Source organism: Colletes gigas, unplaced genomic scaffold, assembly GCF_013123115.1.
Source record: "Colletes gigas isolate AHSC1104 unplaced genomic scaffold, ASM1312311v1 Colletes_gigas_Sc00002, whole genome shotgun sequence".
NCBI classification, from domain to species: domain Eukaryota; kingdom Metazoa; phylum Arthropoda; class Insecta; order Hymenoptera; family Colletidae; genus Colletes; species Colletes gigas.
Window position 1 is genome coordinate 6,025,798 of NW_025106631.1, and position 25,562 is coordinate 6,051,359.

General features: G+C 36.2%; 1 protein-coding gene across 1 annotated transcript in view; it reads right to left on the minus strand.

The window, feature by feature from the left end:
- Positions 1-24,142, minus strand: part of LOC122401465 — a 65,694-nt gene extending 41,552 nt beyond the window's left edge. Inside the window, exon 1 of the mRNA XM_043403611.1 lies at positions 24,052-24,142. Within this exon, the coding sequence (XP_043259546.1) occupies positions 24,052-24,142 (91 nt within the window). The remainder of the gene's footprint in view (positions 1-24,051) is intronic.
- Between the last annotated feature and the right edge of the window lie 1,420 nt (positions 24,143-25,562).

Sequence of the window (25,562 nt, forward strand, 5' to 3'; positions counted from 1 at the left end):
GTAAATTAGCATGAATAAATTATTGAACAATTTCGTTTTCGTTCGTTATAGGATCAATGTCGAATTTTCGACATCATAACGAGTAAAGGTATATAATTCAGTCAGCTATTACTATTTTCACTTGAAAGAAACTTGTACTTTTTTTACAAAAAAAATCTCTAGAAAAATCGAAAAAAATGAAACTCTAGAGTAGAATACCTCCTTAAAAAATCAAAATTGTTAATTGTTAGAAAAAAAGAAGATTATCTATGTAATTTTACTATATTTCCATTCTAGTGTGTAATAAAAACAAAACAATATATTTGAAACATGTGAGGCTATTCGAGGGAACAGCGCTGTATAATAGCGTGACCAGTGGCTTCGTCTTCTAAACGTCATGGCAGTTTATTAAGAGCCGTGGAGATACTAAATCGAGAGTACTTTTCTGCCCCGGCAGCTGAGAACCGTTTCGATTCGTGATATTAAATCACGGAGACGATATGAAACGGAAAGCGTAGACTCGATCTTGCCCAACTCTCATCGCTTTAGAATGGTAGATATTCCGAGGACTTACGGTAATCACCTGAATCCTTGGCAAAATTGCTTGACTACGGTAAATTTCCGTGAAGTGTAATCGTTTAATCTCACAAGTCAAAGGAATACCGACAAGTGGAGTAACAGCGTGCGATTACAATTTCGCTTTCCCTAACCGCGCGCGATTCGTGGCTCCTCGTGCATTTTCAATAAACACGCGAATTCCGCTTTCTTCGACGCTTCGTAATCGATTACTGTTAACGAACGAGCCATCCGATTTCCGCGACCGTGGCGAGACTATTGGAATTCTTCGCGTAATTCGAATCGCGCGATTTCCAACTTTTATCCTTCGTTACGGCGTGCTTTCTTTCCCGACGTTTAATAGCGCCCACTTCTCTGCAATATTTACTGCTCGATACGAACGTCATATTACTGAAATTCTACCTCACGCGTGCAATTTTATCATTAATTTAAAAAATTATTATTTAGTAACACCGCGAAGGATAATAGCCTTTTTGTCTCGAATTGAGAAAACTTTTATGCGTTCTGGTAGATTTTAAACTGGTACAGATTACGCTACTTAAATGTTGGGTGCGTAATATTGAAATTTTTTGCTGTATTATCTTTTTGCATTCGTAATTGAGTGAAATATTTTTTCATCACTGGGATAAAACATTTATTCTATCGTATAAAATAACATACCAAAGTCTATCCAATCGTCAATGAAAAAATCACAATATATGAAGACAATTTCCTGTAATATAATACTGTCTCGTTATAAGAAAAATCCTCGTGCCCGTGTATTGCACAACGTACCTGTGATCGTAAAGTTCGCGATCCCGGGGGTGTTTCCGGAATTTTTCTTCGCCCGTATTAGGAAATCGTTTAGTAAATATTCGTAACGTATGGAAAAATAATTAGAACGCCGTCGACGCCGAGCAAATAAAAAGTAAAATTCATTGACGCGGAAGAAGCTCGATAAGCTAAATTTGCATCCAGTCGGAATGCGCAGATACGTTCTTCATAACGGAATTTCGATTACACGGGAAACGTAGACTCGGTGCATACCCGGAAATCGAGCCACGGAGCGCCTGGCGAAATCATGCACGCCTATACTTCTTATTGTTAGATTCGTTTCGACGGTAATTCGAGCTAAGGAATGCAAATCTCTTCCAATCGGCGGGCGCTCGCCACGGAAAATTATCGGTGATCCAGATTCGAATGTGCCCGGTCGATATGTCGCTGAACGATAAAATATTGCTTAGAACGAAATCAGAGTCGAATTAAACGTTGCCCGAGGAGTTAATCGCGTCAACCGATCGTGCAAAGTGAAAAGCTCTATACACGCAAGACAAATCCGGGGCTGCGTGCTCGTTTTATTGAAACGGAGCGACGTTAAACTAACCGATTTATTTTCTTTCTCGTTTCATAAGACGGCAAACTTGCGAAAAAAAAAAAATCTTTTTAATCCGCGCAGATAAACAACACGGACAATGCGAGAGTCCGCAGCGCCTTCGACGAAAACGATATTCAACGTTCCCGAGCAAGATTCAGACAATATTGCGGAACACATCTATTCCACCACTCGCTACGATATATCTTCGATTATAATTATTTTTTTTTTAATATAATATTTGTATTATTATTACGCGCGGTCGTCCAGTGGCTAATTTTAACGATCTCAATTATTAAATAGATGAATTCGTAATGGCGGTGGACTACCCCATATTTACGAGGGTAAATCTAAGAATTTAACTTCTGATGTTCAGGATTTCGAATCGATACATTATTTAATCAGTTTTATTATTTTTCTATTCGAATTAGGATATATTAATATCTTATCGAAGTCAATAAATCTAAAATATAATTTTATAACATTACTTAATACATTTACGAATTTTAAAGACTAATGTATCAATTCCAAAGAAATATATATTTCTTAATATGGAGTTTTAGTGCATCCACTCGTGGATACTATCTAATTAAGTCAATTTGTTTCGAATAGAATTATACTAATTCTACTTGTTTTAATCGATCGGACCCAACAAGATACTGCAGAAATAGTAATAACAGGTTAACGATGAGAACGACTATTTTATTTTCTCATAATCGTCCCATTAGTGGAACGGTTGCTTTTATTGGAATTCATAATAAGCACAACTCGTCCAGCTAATGTATTTTGTTCTCATATTCTTCGGATGACGTTGTTTTCGACCTAATTATTCAGAATATTTGTTCAGAAAATCAGTGGAAGGTCGTACGTCTAGCAAGACCAAGGAATCATAAAACTATTGCTACAGGGCAGCAACAACCAATACGACCGTTCACGGAGGCATCCAATTAGCTGAGTTATGTTCAATACGAATTCTAACATTTACACGTGCTCATTACAACTTTCCCATCACATTCCAATTAAATAACTATTATTTCCTGATTCCTTAAGATGCACTGAATACGCGAAAACTTTTTGTCCTGGCACACGATATCGGTAACCGATTATTCTTGTTATTATTTTCTCTTCTAAATTAATTATATACAGATTTATATTCAGAGTTAATAATTATTAATTGTAAAATACAAATTACTCATAAACATTCTTGAACTGAAACCAATTCTTGATTTTCCTCAAATTTTCCTCAGGGGTGGCCGAACACCCTGCATATATATGTATCTTCATCGATACTTCGTAATAGAAGGATCGAATTCTATAATAATATACTTCAGACATTCTTTCGAGCATTCCAAGGTAATGTTCCAAGTATAAAAATTAAAATGTGACTAGTACGTAAGAAAATGGCCGCCGCCGTTGGTGCGTCTCAATAAGTTCCAGCAGATTTACTTCGTGCAGGATATAAAACGCCGCAGGCGTTGAGTCTATCGCGTGATCGACGATCGTATCGTAAAGCTTTTTAAAAATTTTGCGTTAAACGGTGATTGTGTCGCGTTATTCGCCGACAACCAGCAAAGTGATACGAAGTGCACGACCATTTATGTAAATAAGGCGATAAGATCGTTTTAAAATCAGGTGCGTGGTATTATTTTCGTGTGTAATTATTCCGGTGCCGTGCGCGACGGTTACCTAATTATACCGCAGGTCGAATTCGTTCGATTGGCAACACGCCTCTTATGCGACCTAAACTTTTCATCCGACAGCGAAAATCGCATTAAAATGGTGCGCGATTACATTTTTAGCCCAAGGAAACCTTCACTCCAGTTGTACGTATGCATTACGCGACAATACTATGCATACAAACGCTATGCAAAATCATATGAATTTATCTTCCAACTGGTCTTTTTCTTTTGGAAAAATCGATCAAAAAAATATAATTCCTTTTCTTCTTGTAAAACTTTCAAGTGGACTAATTTAATTAATATTCAATAATTTTAGAAACAAAAATTGTAAGAAAGTTAGGAGGAACGATATTTTTATTATAACGAGAAAATTTACATTTTAAAAGGGAACAAATTTTACATTAAAACACGGATTTGCATGGTTTTTACATACTATCTTATAGTATTGTCGCGGAGTGTACTTACATTACGGGCTGCACGTGCCAGTTGAGCACGTGTCGACTAGTATAAAAGTCTCCGACAGTATTTCTGTTGATTAACAAATTGAATTGTCAGAGGTGCAACGCGTTTCAATCGATAACTTCACTCGCGACTATTACTAAATCGTTTTTATGTTAACGATCGAGAAACTATAAATTATGCTATTGAAACTATTATTTACTCTACTTGATTTTTGTGTGTATTTTTTACATTAATCTATATGTTTGAAACAATTTTAACTATCCTTTTATTTTTTTAGATTGTTTCAGCATTTGTATATTTCTCGTTTGAAATTTCTACAAAGAACAATTTCTCGGGGCCATGCACATTCTTTACAAGTTTCTAAAAATTCTCTCAAAAGGAGTGACTCACGCGAAATGACAGAGTTTGAAGAACCGCCGACAAGAAATTGCAGTGAAATTCAATCGGTTGGCCAAATTGTGGTTGAATTTATGAAATACCGTACTTATGGCGCGCAAAAGCGAAACCCCAAAGCTATGGACTGTTTTACGAGATTCGAGAAACCAGTCGACATACAGGAAGCAACAAAACTAAATACACGTGGCATTTTAACACAAGCAATATTCTATCAAATGTTGGAGCACAGACCATAAAAATACAAAATAGCATTATCTAGAATGCCTCAACTTTCTATGAAAAATATTCTATTACTAAAATCACTCTTTCCCGATGCAAATTTTCTTCGTGTCTCGACAAATTGAATTTTTGCAAATATAACATTTGGTCCACGAGCCTTAATAATGCTTCTAATATTCTACCACCGTTTTTACCACGTATAAATTAATGATGAGAAATATATCTTCAGTTTTAAACATCACAAGACATTTTCGACCATTCAAATCTTTCGAGGAATTCTAAGATTCGAAACGATCGAACGTGCAAACAATTCCGCGTGTATGTTCGAGTTTTGCTTCGTGCTGTATTGTCCAGAATGCGGTTCGATTCTGCTTCGCTGTTAAATGCTTCTTGCTCCGTGAAAGATTACCGTGATTTTGGTGTTACGCATTCTTAAAGCGACTTCGCGTGTTCAATGAACTTTATTAGATCTTGCGACCGGCAGCTCGCGAGGTTGTTCACGGAAAGAAAAAGTTGGGTCGTTCTATCGGCATAGAAACTTCAACCGCTTTCGAAATAATGGGCACGCGTTTCAAGAATAAAAAGCAGCGTGCTCGATGTTGCTAAATCAAAAAACCAAGCGCAGTGACATCAAACGTGACCAGCGAGTTCTCTGAAATCGTACCGCGTTTTAAGCATCCGAACGTGGATTCTGCAGCCACGGTTATCACGCTTGTTTTGCTCTTCGTACAAGTACGAGCGTAACCGGTATAAAATATAACGCGAACGCGAGTCGTTGAACAACCGATCGTTAATTGCGAGCACCGTCGCGTATAAACGATACTCTATAGGGTTATGATATCGTTACTTCGCATCAACGCGTTAATAAACTCGCTTTCATATTGCCACAATTCGTAATCGCCCCACGGAGTCTATCAGTAATTTACCAATTCGTCGAAAGGCGACAGCTAAATTCAACCTGCCATTTTTAAGGAGGTCGCGATAACGTCTAATTACGGTAAGAAATTTTAATAAATTTGTCGTCGACTCGTTTACGACGAATTTACTCGACCAATGTATCGCGTCGAATTTCAACCTAACCAATTCCGAGCCGGGTCCAAGTTATTCTTCGAGCATAAAAGTTTTTGCGTTCACTTTCCGACCATAGGAACGCGACTGGAGCAACGAAAAAAATTAAATATGGGACATTGAATCAAAAACTAAATGTTTTCATGGAAACTAGAAAGCTGAACTTCCATGAAACTATAGAGAAAATAGTTGTCGGAAATGTACACGATATTTGAATAGATATTGTTGGATATTGGTTTTGATCTTTTCTCGATTACAATTTATTCTACAGCTAAATATTATTACTACCAAAAAATTGTTTAAGTATTTTTAAAGTGCAACGAATAATTAATAGTATCGTAAAATGAGAAACACGATATTTAAATCATTCCTTTGTATACGAAGCAATAAATACAAGTTCTGAGTTCGAATACTAATACCAGTGGCTGCTTTTATGCCATTAATGGTTTTCAATTTGCCGACGAAATACAATGAAGCAATGAACTCTTGTTGCGTTGAAAACTATGAATAGCATGCACTTTATATACATGTTTTATGTATTAACTGTGACGCGCTTTACATGCATGCACGTAACAAGTTTACGATAGAACCGAGGCATTCTTGTTGTGTGTCCACGAAGAAGTAATTGGTTTTTCTTGTCTGCATTAAGTTGTTAATCGGCAAGCACGAAAATAGCTACGTATAAAGGAAAGCAAAGGAGCAACTATATATTCGAGTAAAGTCTACGTCGGTGGACAGCACGAGCCGCGAACAATGCCCAGTGAATTGCATTCCAGGGGCTCGTCGACTCAAGGTCTATCATGCAAAAGTGCAAGGCACTTTTAAAAGACCTACGTAAGTCTCGTGACCCCGCGTATATACTATTAAAGTGCTGTACGATCAATAAATAATACAACTCGTTCCTTTATTACTGCTATAATTAAACATTACGCACGATCCAAACGAATTAAACGATTGCGTACATTTCTGACAACGTTTCTCACTTTACCAACCGACATAATTTTCTGCAATATTTGTAACGACATAGCTGTGTGACTCTGTGAAATTTTTTATTCGAAAACGAGTAAATATGTTTGTAATTAGATTTATTGTTAAAATTATGCAAAGATGAGTGTATTAAAAAAGAGTATCACGATTATAAAGTTCTTGATAATAATATTGTTTGATAGATATTTATACGAAAACTGTATGCAATGCTTTAACAATAGGATTAATTATTTAAAATAGGAAAACGTTCAGAGCAAAATCTATTTATGGAACGCTTAGTTTTAATAGAGGGAAACAATTCGAAACCACTTGCATATTAAAGTGATGCATTATAATAGAATGAAAGCTCAGTACAAGATAAAATCCAAAATCTTTATGAGGGTACGTTGACGAAGACTCTCAAAATAGAAAAAACAATTATTAATAATATGAAAACTGTTACAAAAATGGGTGTTTCTTAATTTTATAATTTGTAACTGTAGTGAATTGTTTAAAAAGATCATTGCATAATTTCGTAAAGTATCGGTTGCAAGAATAATTATTTAGACGAACAAATTGAAGTTTCCCGTGCGTTTTACGATCGAAGAGGCTACGTGGGAGCCCGAGGAAGTTTATGAAAAACAAGTTTTGCAGGCCTGCCGCCGCAGAGAAAGAAAAGAGTAAATCGTCGAGCATCACAATGACTTTTCCCCGACGGTCAGCCGATCGAGTCACGAGAGTTGCATGCACGATACGCTATGTGGCACGATGCATCGAGTTGCATCTCGGGGCCTCGATTCAAGGACTATTTAGCTCGTGCTAAAGTTCACGACAGTCTCGGACTCCCGGTGCACCGTGAATGCTATCGTGAGAGTATGAAATCCGTCGCTGCACCTCCAGCCAACCAGCCAACCAGCCAACCAGCCAACCAGCGTTACCATCTTCTTAGGCGAGCCGTAGCTCGTTACGAGTCGCGTCATTATTCTCGTCCAATCCAATTAGAAGCACCTGAGAACTAAGAACAGCCGCGTTCGAAGGCACGTTAAGTCCGAGCTACCGCTGTCAATGCGTCGCACCTACGTTCGCTCGAATTTTTTTCTTCCTATTGCTACCAGTCGCAACATTCCAGAAAGTCGAGTTAAAAATTTTAGAAACGTGGAAAAATTCTGGAAAGCTGACCAAAAGCTGTTCAAACGAGCTACAATATTAGGTCAGAATTCAGTAAAATATTAATTATATCAAAAGCTGTACACAAACGAAACATACACGTAATCAAATATTTGAAGAATAAAGAAACAATTTTAATAAACGTATTAAATAATATCGACAAAAAAAAATATCGAGTCGCCTTTATAATTTGATACGGTCACTCCCTATAAGAAATTCTTAATATTTACTACGTATACTGTACTGGTTGCCAACTAACAAGATATTAACGTTAGAACTGGAAGAGTTCGTATCTCGAAAACAAGATTTACAGATCCTAACAAGAACATTTTGTTAGCACTCGGCTCGAGTTTCGGGCACGTCGGATATACCCCGTATAACATCTACGAAACGATCCAACGAAATGTATAAAGATACTGGACAGTGATATTTGTATCGTAAAATCGTGACTCCGCGATCTCTAACTTTCCAGTCTAAGCAACTCCTCCCTCTCTTTTCTTTTCCTCTCTTCTTCCGTTGACGTTCCGGTTTTCTGAATAAATGTCGCTGTTTCGCGATTTACCACGAATTCACGATCGATTAAGCTTGATATCGCGTGTAAAAGTGAAATCCTAAAGCAAAAGCATTACTTGTTATCGGGCCATAAGTTGAATATATAATAGCGACGAAAAATACATAAATTTTATTTTAAGAGCTTGTTGCTAGGTCCTGGTGAACCCGTATACCAATTCATGCTACGATAACAATCGCGATTTTCTGCTATCATTATCCCTGGACCGATTTTACTCTAAATTATTCTTTATCATAGAGGATAGAAAGGATATTTATTTAACTTTTTACGTAAAATTTAATTCTCTCTAGAATATGTTTCAAACTTTAAATGTTTACATATAATGAATATATAGTGGAACAAGAAGAAAATTATAATATATCAAAGATTTTTACAACCTCATACTCTAAATAAATCTTTGAGAAAATTGAACTTATGGAGCCTTTAAAACAACCCAAGATTATTTTCTTTCATTAAGGTTGACAACATTTCTTGCAAATGTCCTAACACTTGCGAGTGGAAGTATATGGGAGTCGTAAAAAAGAAATAATCGTTTCGTCCTGTTTTAATACAGGATCGCACACTCGATAATAAGAATAATATCGTCGTTAATCGAGAGACGCGGAGCCAGAAGAAAAGGAAATATCTGAAAGGGAACGAGAAGGAGGTGCTAACCTAACCGATCGTGGGTGTAATGGTATCCGTTTAGTATTGTAACGGCAATATATAGGAGCGTGATTATTTTTACTGTTTCGCGCCATATCGTGCCGCGGCGCGGAATAATTCTTTCAGCGCGCAAGATCAAGGGAATCTAGTTTCTCGAGAATGGATGCAGTTTGCAAGTGTATTCGTGATTATCTCGACACATTGCCGCATTTGCATAAAACCGCGGCGTATCTCTGCCGCCACTTCGTCTCGTGACGAAGAGCACGGTAGAACGGTTCTCCAGTCATTGTGTCCGCCTCGAACGTTGCCGTAGATCTTATCCTTTAATCATGAACGACCCGTATAAACGGATTCTTAGATTTCTATCGTCGCGTTCCTTCGGTGGTCGCCTATTATGCATCTTGAACAATCGCGTTTGCACATAGAGGCGTCAATGCGCGGGAATAATTCCTTACGAAACCCCCAAGAGATGCATTCAGACATCGAACGAAGAACTGACAGCTTCGTCCAATCTCCGATGCGGTTATTAATCTGGATACGTAATAAATAATGCCGATTCAGCGATGCGTCCCGACGCATTGGAAAATACAGTCCGGGTCAAAAAGATGGCACAGGTGTGTCGTCAATAATTTCTCAACGGTGAATATACTACTTGTAAGAAATAATATGGTGAAGTTACGGGTACAAAATGTGCACGACGTAGAAAAATTACTTTTGTAAATTATTTCATCCACCCTTTCTTTTTTAAAAACCTGTGCCAATAATCTTGTAACTCGCTGTATCTGACAGAAGTAAACTTTTGATGTGTTTGATATATGTACGATTTTGAAATTTGACTAAATTAATTTTAAGCTTCCAACCTCTTTTCTAAAAGTGAGATTTTGAAAGAATGTAACAGAGTTACTTGAATTCCCAATAAAATTAACATTTACTGGAAGTGTTTATCTAACGTTTAATCCTCGATGTCAATTAGTGCAACAGTTTTGACAGTCAATCTATGCTGGCAAAGTTCCCAATCGTTCGATTCGTTGATCATGATCTATCTCGCTTTTTAACCGTCGATATTTTTAAATCACTCGGCCACTATACACCGTACAAAGAGTATTCGCATTTACCTTGGTGAAAGGTTATTGAGCATGTGCAGTCAGAACGCCTTGACACGCGAATTTATGCTATGTCAACAAATTTATGCGATCGTTTCGGTCAACGACACGCGTAATGGTTTTTTAGACCTGCCCATATCATTTCATGCTCATTCATCACCTCTTACCGTTTCTTTCATCCTCTCACTGTCCCAATATCGAAAGCCTTTGCCAGTAAAAAGAGACCAAGCGACGCGATACACTTCAAACCGTTTCCTTCTTAATTGAGAAATAAGAGACAATTTTCCACCGGTTAAGGTATCACAAACGTTTACCTTCGTTCTCCAGGAAGAATGCGCTGTTACGTAAAAAAAAATTCGCAGCCGGTTTCAGGTAATTAAATTGATCATGATCCTTAGTTGATCGAACTTCGTTTCTCCTTCTCGCTCATCGGTTTTACTAATTGAATAATTAATTTTCGGTCAAGCCTCGTGACGCGGATTCCTATTTAGTGCAAAGACATCGAGGAGAAAAACTGAACGCATAAATAATAGTTTGGAACGCGAACGAAAGAGAGATATTAATTTCTTTATCTGAATCTCTCAATTATCCAAATGCTTATGACCGTAAGGCGAGAAGAATATGAGTTCTTTGTCGCAGAAATCGGTTGTCTACGAAACAAGGAGCCTCGTTGACACTTGTAAACGCCGTAGAAAAATATTCTTATTCAACATTCTTTCCTCGCAGATATACGATCCTGGTACAATTTATTTCTCTCGGAAAATGATGCCAGGGACCGCATCGCATGCGACCTACGATTCAGCCGGAGTTGCTCTGGCTGGTGAATGTGCGCGTGTACGGTACAATGATGAGTCAACGAGAGACGGGAAAGATGGGATGGCATACGTGGAAGTAGGTGAAGAACGCATCTGCCGACGTACGCTAAGGTACAAACTCAAAATTTGATGATTTTCTCGAGAGAAACCTCGACGAACACGCACCAAAGACGAGAGTTTTGACTCTATTTTGAAAACGTTCGTCCCTAATTAGTAAATACATTGGTCTGTATGAATTTAATATTTATTTAATAATTATCCCAGAAATAATTTTCAAAAATTACTTGCGTTTCGTACGTCACCTTTTCATCAAATTCCGTCATATTGTCGGTCGTATTAAAGTGCAGCTTTTCTTTTAATTAGGATATATGTATATTCGTATCGGTTACATTGATCAAATTGAATAGAAATTGCTAGTAAATAATGTATAAATAATATCGGTTCCGTGAATTTACGTATGAAATCTGAAATAAGTTAAATTGACGGGCTTCGTAAATCTAGTCGTTAATTGGATCGAAGAGAGAGACAGAGGGGGGATGGAGAACATTCGATACCTTGTCCAGTATAGCCATTATGTTTGTCACCGGACTATCCTGATAAAGATATATCGCTCGGCGTAAGGTATTCTTTCTTACGTGCACCAAGCGGGTGATTGTCAGAAAAGGACTTAACCTTTAGGTCGAGATTGGCCCGTGTTTATGTCTTTCAATTACCAGAGATTAACAACGAGAGCAGGTCTTGTACTCAGCGTGGAGCCTGTGGCCTAATAGGGTTTATATTTACCTGCATACTCGGCATAGTCGCGATACCGCGCGGAACTTATCCTCCTTTTCTTATAATTCTCTTTACATCTGCTCTGTATGCACGGAAACGATTAAATAGAATCTTCGAGTTGTTTTCCATTTACTTACATCGACAAAAATTTGATTATCACGCTTTGGCAAGACAATAAAAATATCGCATTAGAGGAGAACTATTCAAGTAATTCACCATTCCATTAAAAAAAACAACAAATTTGACTTTTTCTGGATTTGTGAACGTCGGATGACATTAAAAGAGTGATTATAAAAACAGCTTTCTTCGTTACACAACTACTTTAGAAATAAAGGAGATCCGAAAGGTGGTACACACAAAATTTTATACAAAATTGATTCATTTTCTATGAAATTTTCATCGAATTAATTTGAAAAATATGAAATTTCTTATGCATTACGGTTCAAGTAAAAATAAATAAAAATTTAGAAATATTTAGTCAGATCCTGATTTTGGCCCTTACGCTACTTTTTACAAGAACTGTTGAATTATTAAACAATCCGCTTTCTTTGTTATACAACCACTTAAAAAGTAAATGAAATCGGCACTTATGGTGTTTTCTTGAAGTTTAGTAATTAGCACATAGTCTTCTCCTCGAGTCGAAGGGGATCTTATGCATTCTAGTTATTCAATCCTTAGCCACGCATTTACGCAAGAAATAAAAAAAAATTTAGCAATAATTACAGCCGGATCCTGTTTTTTCTTCGTCCTGAATAATTTACCATTTGGCACTTGCGCTACTTTCCACAAGAACTGTTGAATTATTAAACAATCCGCTTTCTTTGTTATACAACCACTTAAAAAGTAACTAAGATCGGCACTTACAGTGATTTCTTTAAGTTTAGTAATTGGCACATTCTATACAAACTAAAGTTGGCACGAACAAGATTATTCACAAAATTCTTTCCCCGTGGAATTTTCATCCCGTTGTAAAAAATAAAAAATTTCAGTCATTCTACTCTCAGGCTCATATTTAAATAAAAATAAATAAAAATTTAGCAACAATAACAAACAGGACATTTCCATTGATTACCAAACTGATTCTCGTTACCAAGAGAAACCACGGAAACCTGTTTCTACCCTTACTCGCGCCATCGTTTCCTTCTACATCTACTTCCTTGATACTTCTCGACATCTACGAAGAAATGGCTCAATTCGGAAAGTTGCCAATTTTGTTGCAATTCAAGATGCGTACGAGCAGCAAGTTGTAAACAATCTTGGCACCGTAAAATCGCTTTCTCTGCTTTCGTATTTTTAATTACCCAAGAAAAAACGACGCAACGAAATATTACCTACACCGATTACGATTTTTAATTTCCTTCCTTGGGTGGAGATTAAAAATCCTTTCTAGCTCGTTAAATTTAATTAAGCGAAAGTATATGACAAAACGAAAACAACGTAAACGTACTCGTTAAAACTTTTATCCGGACACGCCGACAAACAGTGTTGCAACCTAATCGACGCGTACGTATTTACTTGGGCAAAGGTTAAAGCAAAACAATCGGCGACAAAGATAAGGGAGAGCGTAGGTGTGAATTTTTTAAATGCCCGAGAGATTACTCATTGTTTCTCCCTCTTTGCTCGACTACTAACTGTAAACTAAGCATGACTGCATCTTTACGTTCAAGGATGACTGCAATATAGACGCTCGACATGCACGAGTGGTGATCCTTCGACCCGGAATCTCAACTTGTTGACTACACTCGAACACTGAATAATGCTCAAGGCACAACACGTTTCAAAATGGTAGCACGAGATCTACTGAAACATAACCGAACGACAGAAATAATAGAAATCTATTAGGCAAAATATATATATTTTTATTTTAAACTTCAAAAGATCACGATTTTCTTGCAATATAATTTTTTTTACAATAGATATTGCTTAATTTTTCAACCTCTTCTACAATATTTTGCAAGGTTGTACACTTCAAAAATTAGGTAATAAACAAAATTGATTTTTAAAGAACTATAACGCCCCAAAAAAAATCAAAACGAAATCATAGGTTCGTTTGAAGCATAAGTGCCTTTTCGTTCGAGGTGGCCGTAAAAGGGAAATGAAACGAACTCGTTTTATGGAAAATTTAAAAAATGCAGGTTGTAACTCGCCATCGCTAATGCACTTTAGAAAAATCGCACGAATGCAGGAAGTTCGCGAAGATCGTTCCTAAGTGCACAAGGACGAACAAGGAGATGCACGTAATCTCTCAATTTCACTCGAAGAGAAGTGTTGTAAAACCTATCCTTACGACAGTCTTTTTTTTTCATCCCAGCTAGCTGTCTGCGCATTCTCGTCTCCGGGAATGGAAAACGTTGAAACGAAACTCGTCGATCGACGTCCGTCCGCGTCTCTTAGATCGCGTGTTTCTATTCCATTTAGCATTTGATACGTGCGAATGTTACGAAACTTCATGGTTTCACCCGCACGGTTTCAGCCGGTGTCAACACAAAATTCATGTGTTTCAAGGAACAACAATCTCTGATCCTCGAAACATTGACGAATCGAATTGTTTCAAGAAACTTTGTCGAACAAATCTTAAGGAATAATGTAAGAGTCGGTCGTCAATTTTCAACCATAAGTTTCATAGGTTTCAAACATCAATTTATACTTCATCTGCTGCAGCTTATATTATTGTATATTGAAATTTCATTTTTATTGGCTTCATTTTAATAAATATATCTTCAAACAAAGTCTGATCAAAGTTAACAGGAAACAGAAATATAAACCTACATTTAAAAAAATAAAGTAGACCTCCAAATAACTTAAAAAATTCTCAACGAATAGTATAACTAGTACAATTATATTTTTCCCCTTTGAAACCAAAGATTTTGTTTTTCACAATTTCCCATAATTCGGTGATGAGGTGGACCCCCTTCGAATATAATTCTAATCTTTCACAAATGAATTGTCCAACCATTAACGGAACGTTAAATTCAAGGTGACAAAATAGAACCGGATTCCGATTGGCAAGGAGTCATGCGTCCTGTGGTTTATAAGTGGTCAATAAGCGTAATTACTTATTAGACGTAGAGCAAGGCTGACCTAGAAAATGGTCCAAGCTGACAATATTAGCCGCTCTAGAACCCCGTTGGACCGTGGCGGTCTACACGGATAAACATGTAACGTACGTATACGTTCCGCAGGTTGTTGTAGAAAGATTTACACATTAAAAACTAAAACGTGCAAGAATTCTACTGTTACCGCATATACACCGGTAGCGCACGTATTTTCTTAACCGCACGTACGGGGGGGGAAAAAAACGTTAATAGCACCATTATTGTTTGGTATAGGATATGACGTTGACTTATGCGAAATATTACGCTCCAACTTCCCCTATTTGCGAGCATACGCAACTTTGCATGCGTGGAATATAGTTAAAGAATTACACAACGTTGACAGTGATTAAAGAGAGACTATTTTTACGTATTTGTCTTAATAATTCTCCATATACTCTCGATCGAAATGAATTTTTTACAACGAGCCGAGCCGATTTCCAGTTCCAAAAAATCTATGAAAATTTGTATTATTATTTGTTAAATTTAGAAAATTGGCGTTTAATATTTTTCAGAAGCCCTTTCGTGCACATAAATTCTGAAATTTGATAGCCTGGATTTGCTAAGCCGGATAGTCATTCACGTTGATAAATCAAGCTTAGAGCAGGTATAATCTTTATTTATGGCTCGAGTATAAAATTAGAACCAAGAAAGAATGTTTAACGGATCAAAATATATTTTTACTGCAAAAGGTGAAAGTTTTATTATTGCTAAATTTTGTCGAGATCTTTAAAACTATTTTTTTATCTTAAGTAGTTTTTCTTTTATTAAATTGTTTTTTCATACTAACCCCTAAGTATAACGTTACAAAGTTGATGTTAATATAATCGTGCTCCGTTTGAAATACAGTTGGATCCGTTACCTCCGCGTAACCGCATTCTAGAAACACATTTTTCGCCGAATTCTTCTGAAATTCTTTTCTTACCAGTTTGTCAGCTATTTGAGACAAAGGCAGCGAACGGATTTTACCAAAACGGACGAACGCACGAACGTCTCATATGATTCATGTATATTTCATCGTGTGCGTCGAATACGTCGACAAATCTGTACATTCCCTTACCATAGCGAGTCCGGAGTGCTTGACTGGTGCACGTGACTGTGCCCGGCGCAATGCGCCTCTCGTCACGTGCATCGGACAGTGCACTGGCTGCCACGCTCTCGTGCACGTGAATTCTACATAAAGGTGCAACAGTATCAACGCGTTTATAGCTCGACGGAAATCAAGTCTAACCTGAACCCGTGCGGCTCGACGATCGTAAAAGACGAACGGCGAAAAAACCTCGGCAACGTATACGCCCGAAACCATAGTCAGCGTTGAACACGTTTCCCTCCAACGAACAACAACAAACAACGATAACGTTCTATCGAGCAACGAATAAATTCTTATCCGGACAAAGGTATATTCCAAGGATCTCGGTTTCACATTGATATAGCGATTGGAGTCGTGTATTGACTGATCACTGATTTACGAAACCAATCTTTTTCGATCCATGTGACTCAATATTTTTGTTCGTATATAACAAAATCGAACACAGTTTGTAATTATAGAATAAAGGTTAAGGTTAGGTTTTATTTGTCACCCTAAATGTAGCACGTTTTTTTGTGAATCACTTTGGCGATTGAAATCAGTAATCGAATTATGGTCACTGAACAAACAGAAATATTTAAATTATTGACACAAGGGTTGAAAAAAATATTTCAAAAGTAATTGAAAAAATTGAAAGGATATCTAACGTATATAGTTAAAATTCATAAAATGAACCCTGGAAAAACTTTAATCTTGAATACCCCGTAAACAATGACCAATTTTACCATAAAATTCAGTTCCTTAACACTTAGAACTATGCGAATGCGATTGAAAAGCGAACGACTCTGAGACTTCTCCCTGCAAGAAGTAAAACGATACTTTTCCAACGATTAATTAACGACGGACAAATTTAACCCAAAGTACCGTGATACACAATACATATTACGTACAGAACAATTTTCGTTTACGTAATTTACGTCCGAGAATGCTCGTATTTCAGAGGTTATCCGCAAGAAAATCTTAAAATGGCATTTTCCGTTTAGATTGGGAGAAATGATCTGCTAACTAGGCAGTGTTTCATCTCGGTAAGTACGTGTTAAAGATCTGTATGTGCTGAGATTTTATCAGAAATTCTATAACAACTGTCTGTGGCGGTCCCTTGGCTAGATGCACCAGAAGATAATTGTAAGAATTGCACTTTAACGCTAATCGTATAACGTTACGAGGCAAAGATAATGCACGATAGTAAACAGTTTAATTGCTTGTTCAGCGGTTACGACTATTAAATTTTCTGCTTAGAATGATATTTTTAAATATCAATGGCTGTGAAACTGGACATTACTAATTAGGAGTTACTTAAATTTCGTTCGACACAAAGCAGATTTAACAAAATTGTTTTTAAATTAAGCTAGATGTACACAAACATACAACAGTCATTTCTCCCGGGTCTATTATGTGTAAATTTTCTGAGAATGATTCTACTTTACCCTCATGCTTCTTTCAATAAACAAGAGATCGAAGCTTAAGGAATTTTAAAAACGATATAAAATAGAAATTAGGCACCGAATCAGAAAAAATACACTTTTAATCCAAGGAAACTTTCATTAATATAAGCTACAAAAGAAATTCACGTGTTTGAGAAGTAAGAAATACCACATCGTGTGACGCAATTCGACCAACAGAATTTCCGCTATTTCAATGGTTTCTGTTCGCCGCAGAATTAAGGATCAGTTCTTTGGCGTAGTTTCTCGAGTAAAAATGAAAAGAAAGGAGCGAGAAGATAGCAGCTTCGCGGCAATATGGCCTCCAGTGTACCAATCGTACTGTAATATTTGGTATTAACGAACGCGTTGTACTCGCGAGAAGGTAAAAAGTATATTAGCAATCGAACGAAACGAACCTGTATTGAACCCACCATCCTAAAGCTGCAATAAATCACCGTAAAACTATAATAACGACAACCGAACAATGTTAATTGCTGCTACGGATTCGAGCCACATGGTCCTTTGGGGTTTTTTCTCGTACGGTACAATAAACGTACGCATTTATTTTCCCGTAAATCTCCAAGTCACGTCGAAACTAATAACATTTTCTGTATCGTAGAAAGTTGATGTTTAAGTCAATACACTTGCCGTGGCCAATAAGATCGCTCGAGCATTGCCACGCATTCGAAAAATCCCTTGGGTATGGGATCGTGTTCGAGTCACGAAAACACGAGCAGGAAGAATAGCCGCTCTTACGACAGTTCGTTCGGTCGCTTTGGATATTGCTGTTCGCAAAAAGTGCGCGCGTAATTAAACGCGGCCAGTGCAACCTAGCAATCTTTGCAAATTTCCAGTTTTACGTCTTTGACGTATTCGAGTCGAGCCAAATGTGACTCGGGGTGAAGGTATCTATTATATACTATGACCTAGCAAAAGTTAACTCGCTGTCGATAGAAATATCATTCATATTTTCGAGTTTAATTTGCCTCCAAGCAAAGAAAAATCATTCGAGTTCCATACAGGATAGATTAGAACCGTTGATATCTACAGATTTTTAATTATAATTGTGAAAACGCGAGACGTGTAAAAATCAGGATTTGGAAAAAAGTACCCAATATGGCTTATTCGAGGAATATTAATTGATTCGTTTTTCACGAGCATTTCTAATATTTTTTGCTTTATGAAAGTATTTTGACGAATGCTTTTTACTAGTATTAAAGTAAAGTGAATCAATTAATGGATAATATGTTTGCAAATGAACAAAACGTACGCGTGGTAAAAAAACAGAGTCGATTAAAATATCTTGAAAGTAACGATTTCTAATGTTTGAAATTACGAATGTGACACACAAATTAATAATCAAGAAATAACCTTGCTATACTCATAACCTTGGGGACTTGTATCTGTCGTAAGTGAGCAGTAGTAATAGGAAATTTGCATATCCAGAGCGTTGAAGGCTCATGTACGGTAAATTCACTTCCGCGCATTTAGTTATGTACCTTGATTTCACTAATAATAACTTACTGCATCTACGTACGCGCCCACTCGTTGTTTTTTATGTTTTTAGCTCAGTTCCTTGTAGATATTCAATTGGAAATTAATTATACTTTTACAACGTCCGTTCACAACGTAATGCTTTAATGTTCTATACCATAAAACAATTCATATACTTCTTTTTTTTATATACGACTAATCATTTATAAAAACAAATTTTAATACCACGAATTTATAATATTATTAAGATAGTCTAATAGTAATCATTTAATTTTATAATTGACCACTTCTACTTTTATATTCTAAAATGAATTGACAAATTGGATTAATGACACAAAGAACTGAGAAAATTCCTTTATAAATAACATATAAAGGTTCATCTAAAGCGCTATAAGAATGCCATGACTTGTGGGATAATCTAATATGAATTGTAGATTCTAAAAATGATATAGAAAAAAAGCCTATCTCGAGGAAAGAATTTTCTTCCGAATAATTGTTCAATTACGGTTACTGTACGATCGTGATATAGATTGCTATTGTGCTTCTAAGAGATACCATAAACTGACACGCGTTCCCTCGATGGACTTCCGGTTTTCAATTTACTCCGAACTCGGTTAATTCATCGGCAGCCTTATCTGGCAGTCGATAACGTTCGCGTGCAAAGCTTTAACACGAAGAAACCGCTGCTACGTAAGTCGAGGAAGTTGTGCAGTCTCTGCAAACAAGTTCCGTTGTGTTTCACCCCGCTGCGTTTATATAGGGAATCGCGAAAGTATTCGAACTAAAACATTACATAAAAATATATATTAAAATAAAAATATACCTATCAAACTTGAGCCCTGAAAGTAATGCAACTATTACAAGATACAAATATCAAGTTTGTTCGTGCAAAATTTGAAACAAACTTAATAATATTTCTAGAAGTTACGATACATTTGTTGCGAAGAACCATTGAAGAAAACATCGACATGTAGTTCAAGTGGCTCTATTAAGAAAACAATTTTTTATTGTGGCAATAAAACAACTTTAAGGATGAAAACACTTCCCTAAAGAAATTAAGTTTTTTAAAAATAATACAAGATAAAAATAAAAAGATGAATTCAAACTTTTATTGGTCAACGTGTTGTACAGTAGCACAGAAATGTAAAAATATTTAAACATCCTGAATAACCTTGACCCTTGTATCTTACAGTAGTTAACAAATTATTTTCAGGACTTGAGTTTAACAGGCATGTATTTATTGTTTAAAATTTGTGATGGTGGGCGTTGGAATACTTTCATGATTCATTCTAGGTACGTTGGCGTCGCGTACCGTAGAACAAGGACTACGAGTGGATTTTTGCCAGGAAACATCGATACAGGAGCAAGGGCGACGAGCAAAGACGGACGTAAGCTCGGGTGACTGGTGTTGATGGAGAAACTAGCGATGATGTGGGGCAACCAAGGATAATAATAATTCCTCTACGGGCACACTGACGTCGGGATTACGTGCTGCACGTGATTCCACGTGCTTTTGCACGTGCTAACTGTAGCCGATCAACACCAGACAGAGAACGACCAAGCGAGAAAGAAAGTCACGGCTCATACGCCTTTCCTCGTACGGGTTAATACCATCGAAGGAAAAGCATGACCGAGTCACGTGCACGTGTCAGACACTCCATTCGATTCACGCGACCGGTCGTCCTGTCAATTAACCACGGCGTCGTCTTCGCGACTCTTGTACAACATAGTCCGCCGCAAGCCGACCTTCAAACCCGTTTTGCATTGGGGATCGGAGACACGTGCTCCCCGAGTAATACTTTGCAAGCCTAAATCTATAATACACGGATACGAACGTTGTCTTTTGTGTAGAAATGTTCGAGTCTGATTAAATTCTTGGAAAAATCCATTTTCTACCGACAGATTTCTCTGAGAAACGAAAAACGATTTTTCTTTTCTTTTATATTGGAGACCTCACGTTTCAGCTACTTACGAATCATAGAAACGAAGTTCTTTTATTGATACTTCTATCAAAAATTTATTTATTTCGAAATTGTATAGTTTATTTATGCAATTGCACAATGTAATTTGTTACTGATTGTTACTGTTTTAATTACGAGTTCTTTATTGAAGATGTAAAGTTTCTAATATGTAAATCAAACAAAAAATTTTTTATCAATTTTTTGGGAGGACATCCTCTGCTTGTTCCAACCATTCCAAATTTAAACCATTGTTACGTGTAAAGAAATTTTCTACTTGTCTTTGTACTACTTAATTAACATTCTTGATCAATTATTTCTTGGAAAAATATTCTGTTCTTGGTAGATTATTTTTTTCTTGGATAATTATTCTGTTCTTAGTATGCAAATGGTATTCGTCAATGTTTCTACATTCTTGCACGTTCCTTCGTTCGTGAAAAATATTTTTATCGATCGATGCAGAGCCAACGAAAAAATAATATTATTGTCGATGTAGGTATTTGCAATGATCGCTTATAAGAATCGCCGTTGATGCTTCACTCCCGATGTGTAAATATACGTGCAGAATCTAAGGAAATACTGGACACGTTGATACGGTCCCCGTTGTTGCAAGATAATAAACTAAACGTCCTCAAAAGGACTCTTAACCTTCGTTTCATGGTAACCTGGCCAATTAAAAACACGTTGTAAAGATCCAAACGTAACGGTAAACCCATACGGATCAATGGAAATCTGGTACGATTACCGACGAGAATGCTCGGTAAAATATGTCCCTCCATTTATAGTTCGTTTAAATGAACGCGTGTGTAATCAATATACATAAACGGTTTTAGCATTGTTTGGATATACAAATCCCTAACTCGTCGATGGCTTTGAGTGCTTCAGCAACTTTCACCTCCATAGAAGTTATTTGTCCATACTCTGCTCGCGATGTTATGCGATAATTTAATTTATATTGACCCTCTATAACCCAAATCTTGACTTTTGAAAAAGATTATACGAAACCATTGGTAATACTAATAATGAGAAATAAATTGAAAAGTAAATTTTAATAAACACAAATTATTTCTTTCGTTGGTCATATTATTTCTTTAAAATCACAATCGATATATATTAATAATATAATTAAATTAGACTTAAAAAATGTAGACAATGGATATGTGACCTCAAAGTCTCACTGAGTTATAGAGGGTTACAAGAAACGTGAGTTTAAACTTCAATATAAATTAAATTGTACATAGAATATATTTTTACGTAATATAGAATAAAAATGGTGGAGAGACTCGGTTGTTTCTGAAACGTGGCCGATCCAGAAGAAGGTTAACGCGTTCAAGGTTCGGCATGGAAAACATATTGTTGAAGGACAGAGGAAATTTGTACAAACGTTTGTAAAGTACTACAGCAGTTTTGAATGTTGTCACGTAGCGAAGGGCCGGCACACCGTGAGATTACCATGATTAGCATCTGTAGAAGGAAGTGTTCTACTTTCATGAAAGCGAAAGAGAAACGAAGGATGGAAAACGGGTAGGGCTATAATTGTCTGGAATGAAGGCGAGCGTAAGAAAGAAGAAACGAAAGGAAAAGAGAAGAAAGAAAATTGGCCAAAATTGACGCTCTTGGCGAACTAATTGCATCGAACGAAGGTGGTAAGCTTTACGGGATTAGGGCCTTTTATGCGCTGTATCGTATTTGCTAACGCTGAACAATAAAATCAACGTATTAAAGATTACATTAAATTCCCTATAGCGTATACTATTGTAATTAATTTATGTAAAATTCATCGGTGTTTAGAATATTTGAAAATCACAACGGAATTAATTATTTTTATTTGAACAACGTTTCAGTGCAAGGGCTTTGAAAAAGTATTAGGAGCGGTAAGTATTCATAAAAATAATTTTATTTAATAATTTAAGAAATTGTACGTTTATACAAACGAGTGAAAATTATTCCTTTAAGGTATCTATTTTACAATATTGGCGTATTTTAAAGATGATATCAAGCGGATTCAGCGACATAGTTCTGTAATCGTTAAGAATGCGGATTACACTCAAAGCGAAAGTGGGGTTATTTAAATAACAAAGGGTATCGCGAATAACCTACCACTCCTGACAACTTGAAGTAGAGGATACCTGACACTTGTCAACGTATCCCTAATCAAATGCTTGAAATTGTAATTGACATATCATGCGAAACTCTATATAGACCGAAGAACTTTCTTTCGAGTATCAAGATTAAGAGTAGCCTATTATGTACCACGTTAATTGGCAGAGTAACCGTGAATGACCTCGAACTATGCAAATCAGTATTTTTTTTTTCACGAAAACATGTTGCACGAAGAGAATATATCATTTCGTTTAAAATTTAGCTGAGACATTTAACTGTCCGAAACGCCCCCATTGTGTAACACATATCGATTAAAATAAGACATCCTGCATACTCGTACTTTCACCATATTGATATGCTAATATTCAAATACTTTCGATATTTAATACACTTTTATTGGCTTTAGTACAGTCGATATTAATCAAAATGTAAGTCTGGTGATTTAGAGATGTCTCGTAGTTCTAACATTCTAGTTATTTGTAATCTGAATTAAAATCTGAACTAAAACTTGTAAAATGAATTAAAATTTGTTAATGCAATGTGCTATTAAATCGAAAATCAATTTTGAAAATTCGACAGGTGCGCATGCACTTCGTTAAGGCCGGTTCTAATTCTCTTTTAATCATTTGTAAATATTAGTGAGGCTTACTATCGTTTCTACTATCTTGTTATCAGCATAAATACCAGTATTTCAATATTAACCATAAACATTTCTGTCAAAAATTTCTACAAAGAAATCCCCATTATTCTTACTCCAAACAAGCTATCCAGAGGTTAGAACGCAACTCGTTTTGACGAATATAAGATCAAAGAAAAACATTATTCACAAACTCTATAGATACTTATTGTTAGTCACTCTTAGTTCTTTTCTTTAAACGAAGAACAACCCCATTTCCACAAGTGCTACATTACCCAAAAGATTAATAACAATGAAAGGGAAAAGTAACATAGAAAAACATAAACGACATCAAATTAGAGCACCTATCTGCTTAAAAATACTTCACAATTTTTATCCAACTATATAGATTTGAAATAGCTTCTGACAAATGCACTAGTTTTTTAAAAGAAAATAACACCGAGTAAAATTGTATCTGAAACGTTTACGAAAATGAATTCACTTACCAGGCATGAGTCTCCCTTGCGGAGGATATCCTAATACCTGTGTTCCAATTAGAGACACGATGATCAGAGTTCTGGCAACTGTCATCTTCATTGTCACTCCTGATCTATTGATAGTCTAATCACAAATAACCGACGAGTGCGAGAGGTACCGAATCGCGAGCAACTGCACGTGACGAGGAAACGAATACTTTCGACTACGATGTTTTGGATTTGTTGGAAGGTTAAGTCGATTGTTGATCTATTTGATCGATGTCTGATGGTACGGTAATCGTCGGAGCTCCTGCTGTTGTCGTACTACGCGATGTTCTGGAGGGCCAGCAGGCGCTTTCACCGGTTTTATACGTGCGCAGGAAAGCACTTCTTCTGGAAGGGGGGATCCTGCACGACTCTTTGATACGTCACACAAATGTATTACCACGATTCATTATCATTTACAATACCGGACAAAAATATAAGACACTTCGTACATCTCTAGATTTCGTGGACGAAATTTCTATAAGAACATTACTATTTTGTATTAAAAGGGCAAAAATTCTGACAATAGAGAACGTGCATTTAGAATACATTTAGAATAATTTGGAACAAGTATGTTAAAAACTGGTAACCTTATTTAATTCGTAACAACCCAAATGATAGGGGTGAATAATTTATTAATTACTTTTCGATTCAATCTGTAGAACAAAAACACTTCATTTTTAGATTCACTCGTACCTTATAGAATTTGATAACTCTTTAATGGGTTCTTATATAATAGAAATTTCGTCCACTGTGTAATGAAAAGAAGCAATGTACATTTCATACATCTCATGTGTTACGTATCATCTACGGAACGATTATACAAAATCTTTAATTCAAAGGAAATGCAACGCAGAAGGTAAAGAAAAATAAGTTATATATGAACTGGTTTTTGTTCGATAAAATTGTAAGATGCTTAGTCTATTTTTTTTTTTTGCCATTTCTGTAGCTATCTATTCGACTACTACCATTTACTAACAATATTAATGCATTTATTTGGAATAAAAGATTATTAAATTATTCAATAAAGATATCGTTCTGCTGTGTACAATGTCTTCAAAAGTTGAAAAACTTATGAGTAAACTAAACGAAATGGAACTTTCTTCAAATTTCAAGGTAATTGCAAGACAATTCGTCGAAAAAGCCTAAGTGTATGTAAATTTTACAAAAATGTAAACACGTAAAACTCAAAAAATTAAAAGAAGTAGACACTAGTCATTTTTAGTGACGAAAAAAAATAATTTGGGTGGCCCTGACAATCACAAGTGTGCTGCACAAATATATATAAAACTACATGATAAAATTCGAATAAATTTGCTAAAAAATTCTAGTCAGGTGGAAATTCTTTCGACCTGTTGTATACTTAAGAATGAAAACGCATGAAACCACTGATTCACGGATAAGATACGAAGTTACTCGAGTAAAATAACGAAAATCGGAGCGTCGGACAGTTCAATGGGCACAGTTTTATTCACTTAACAATTTATACCAGTTTG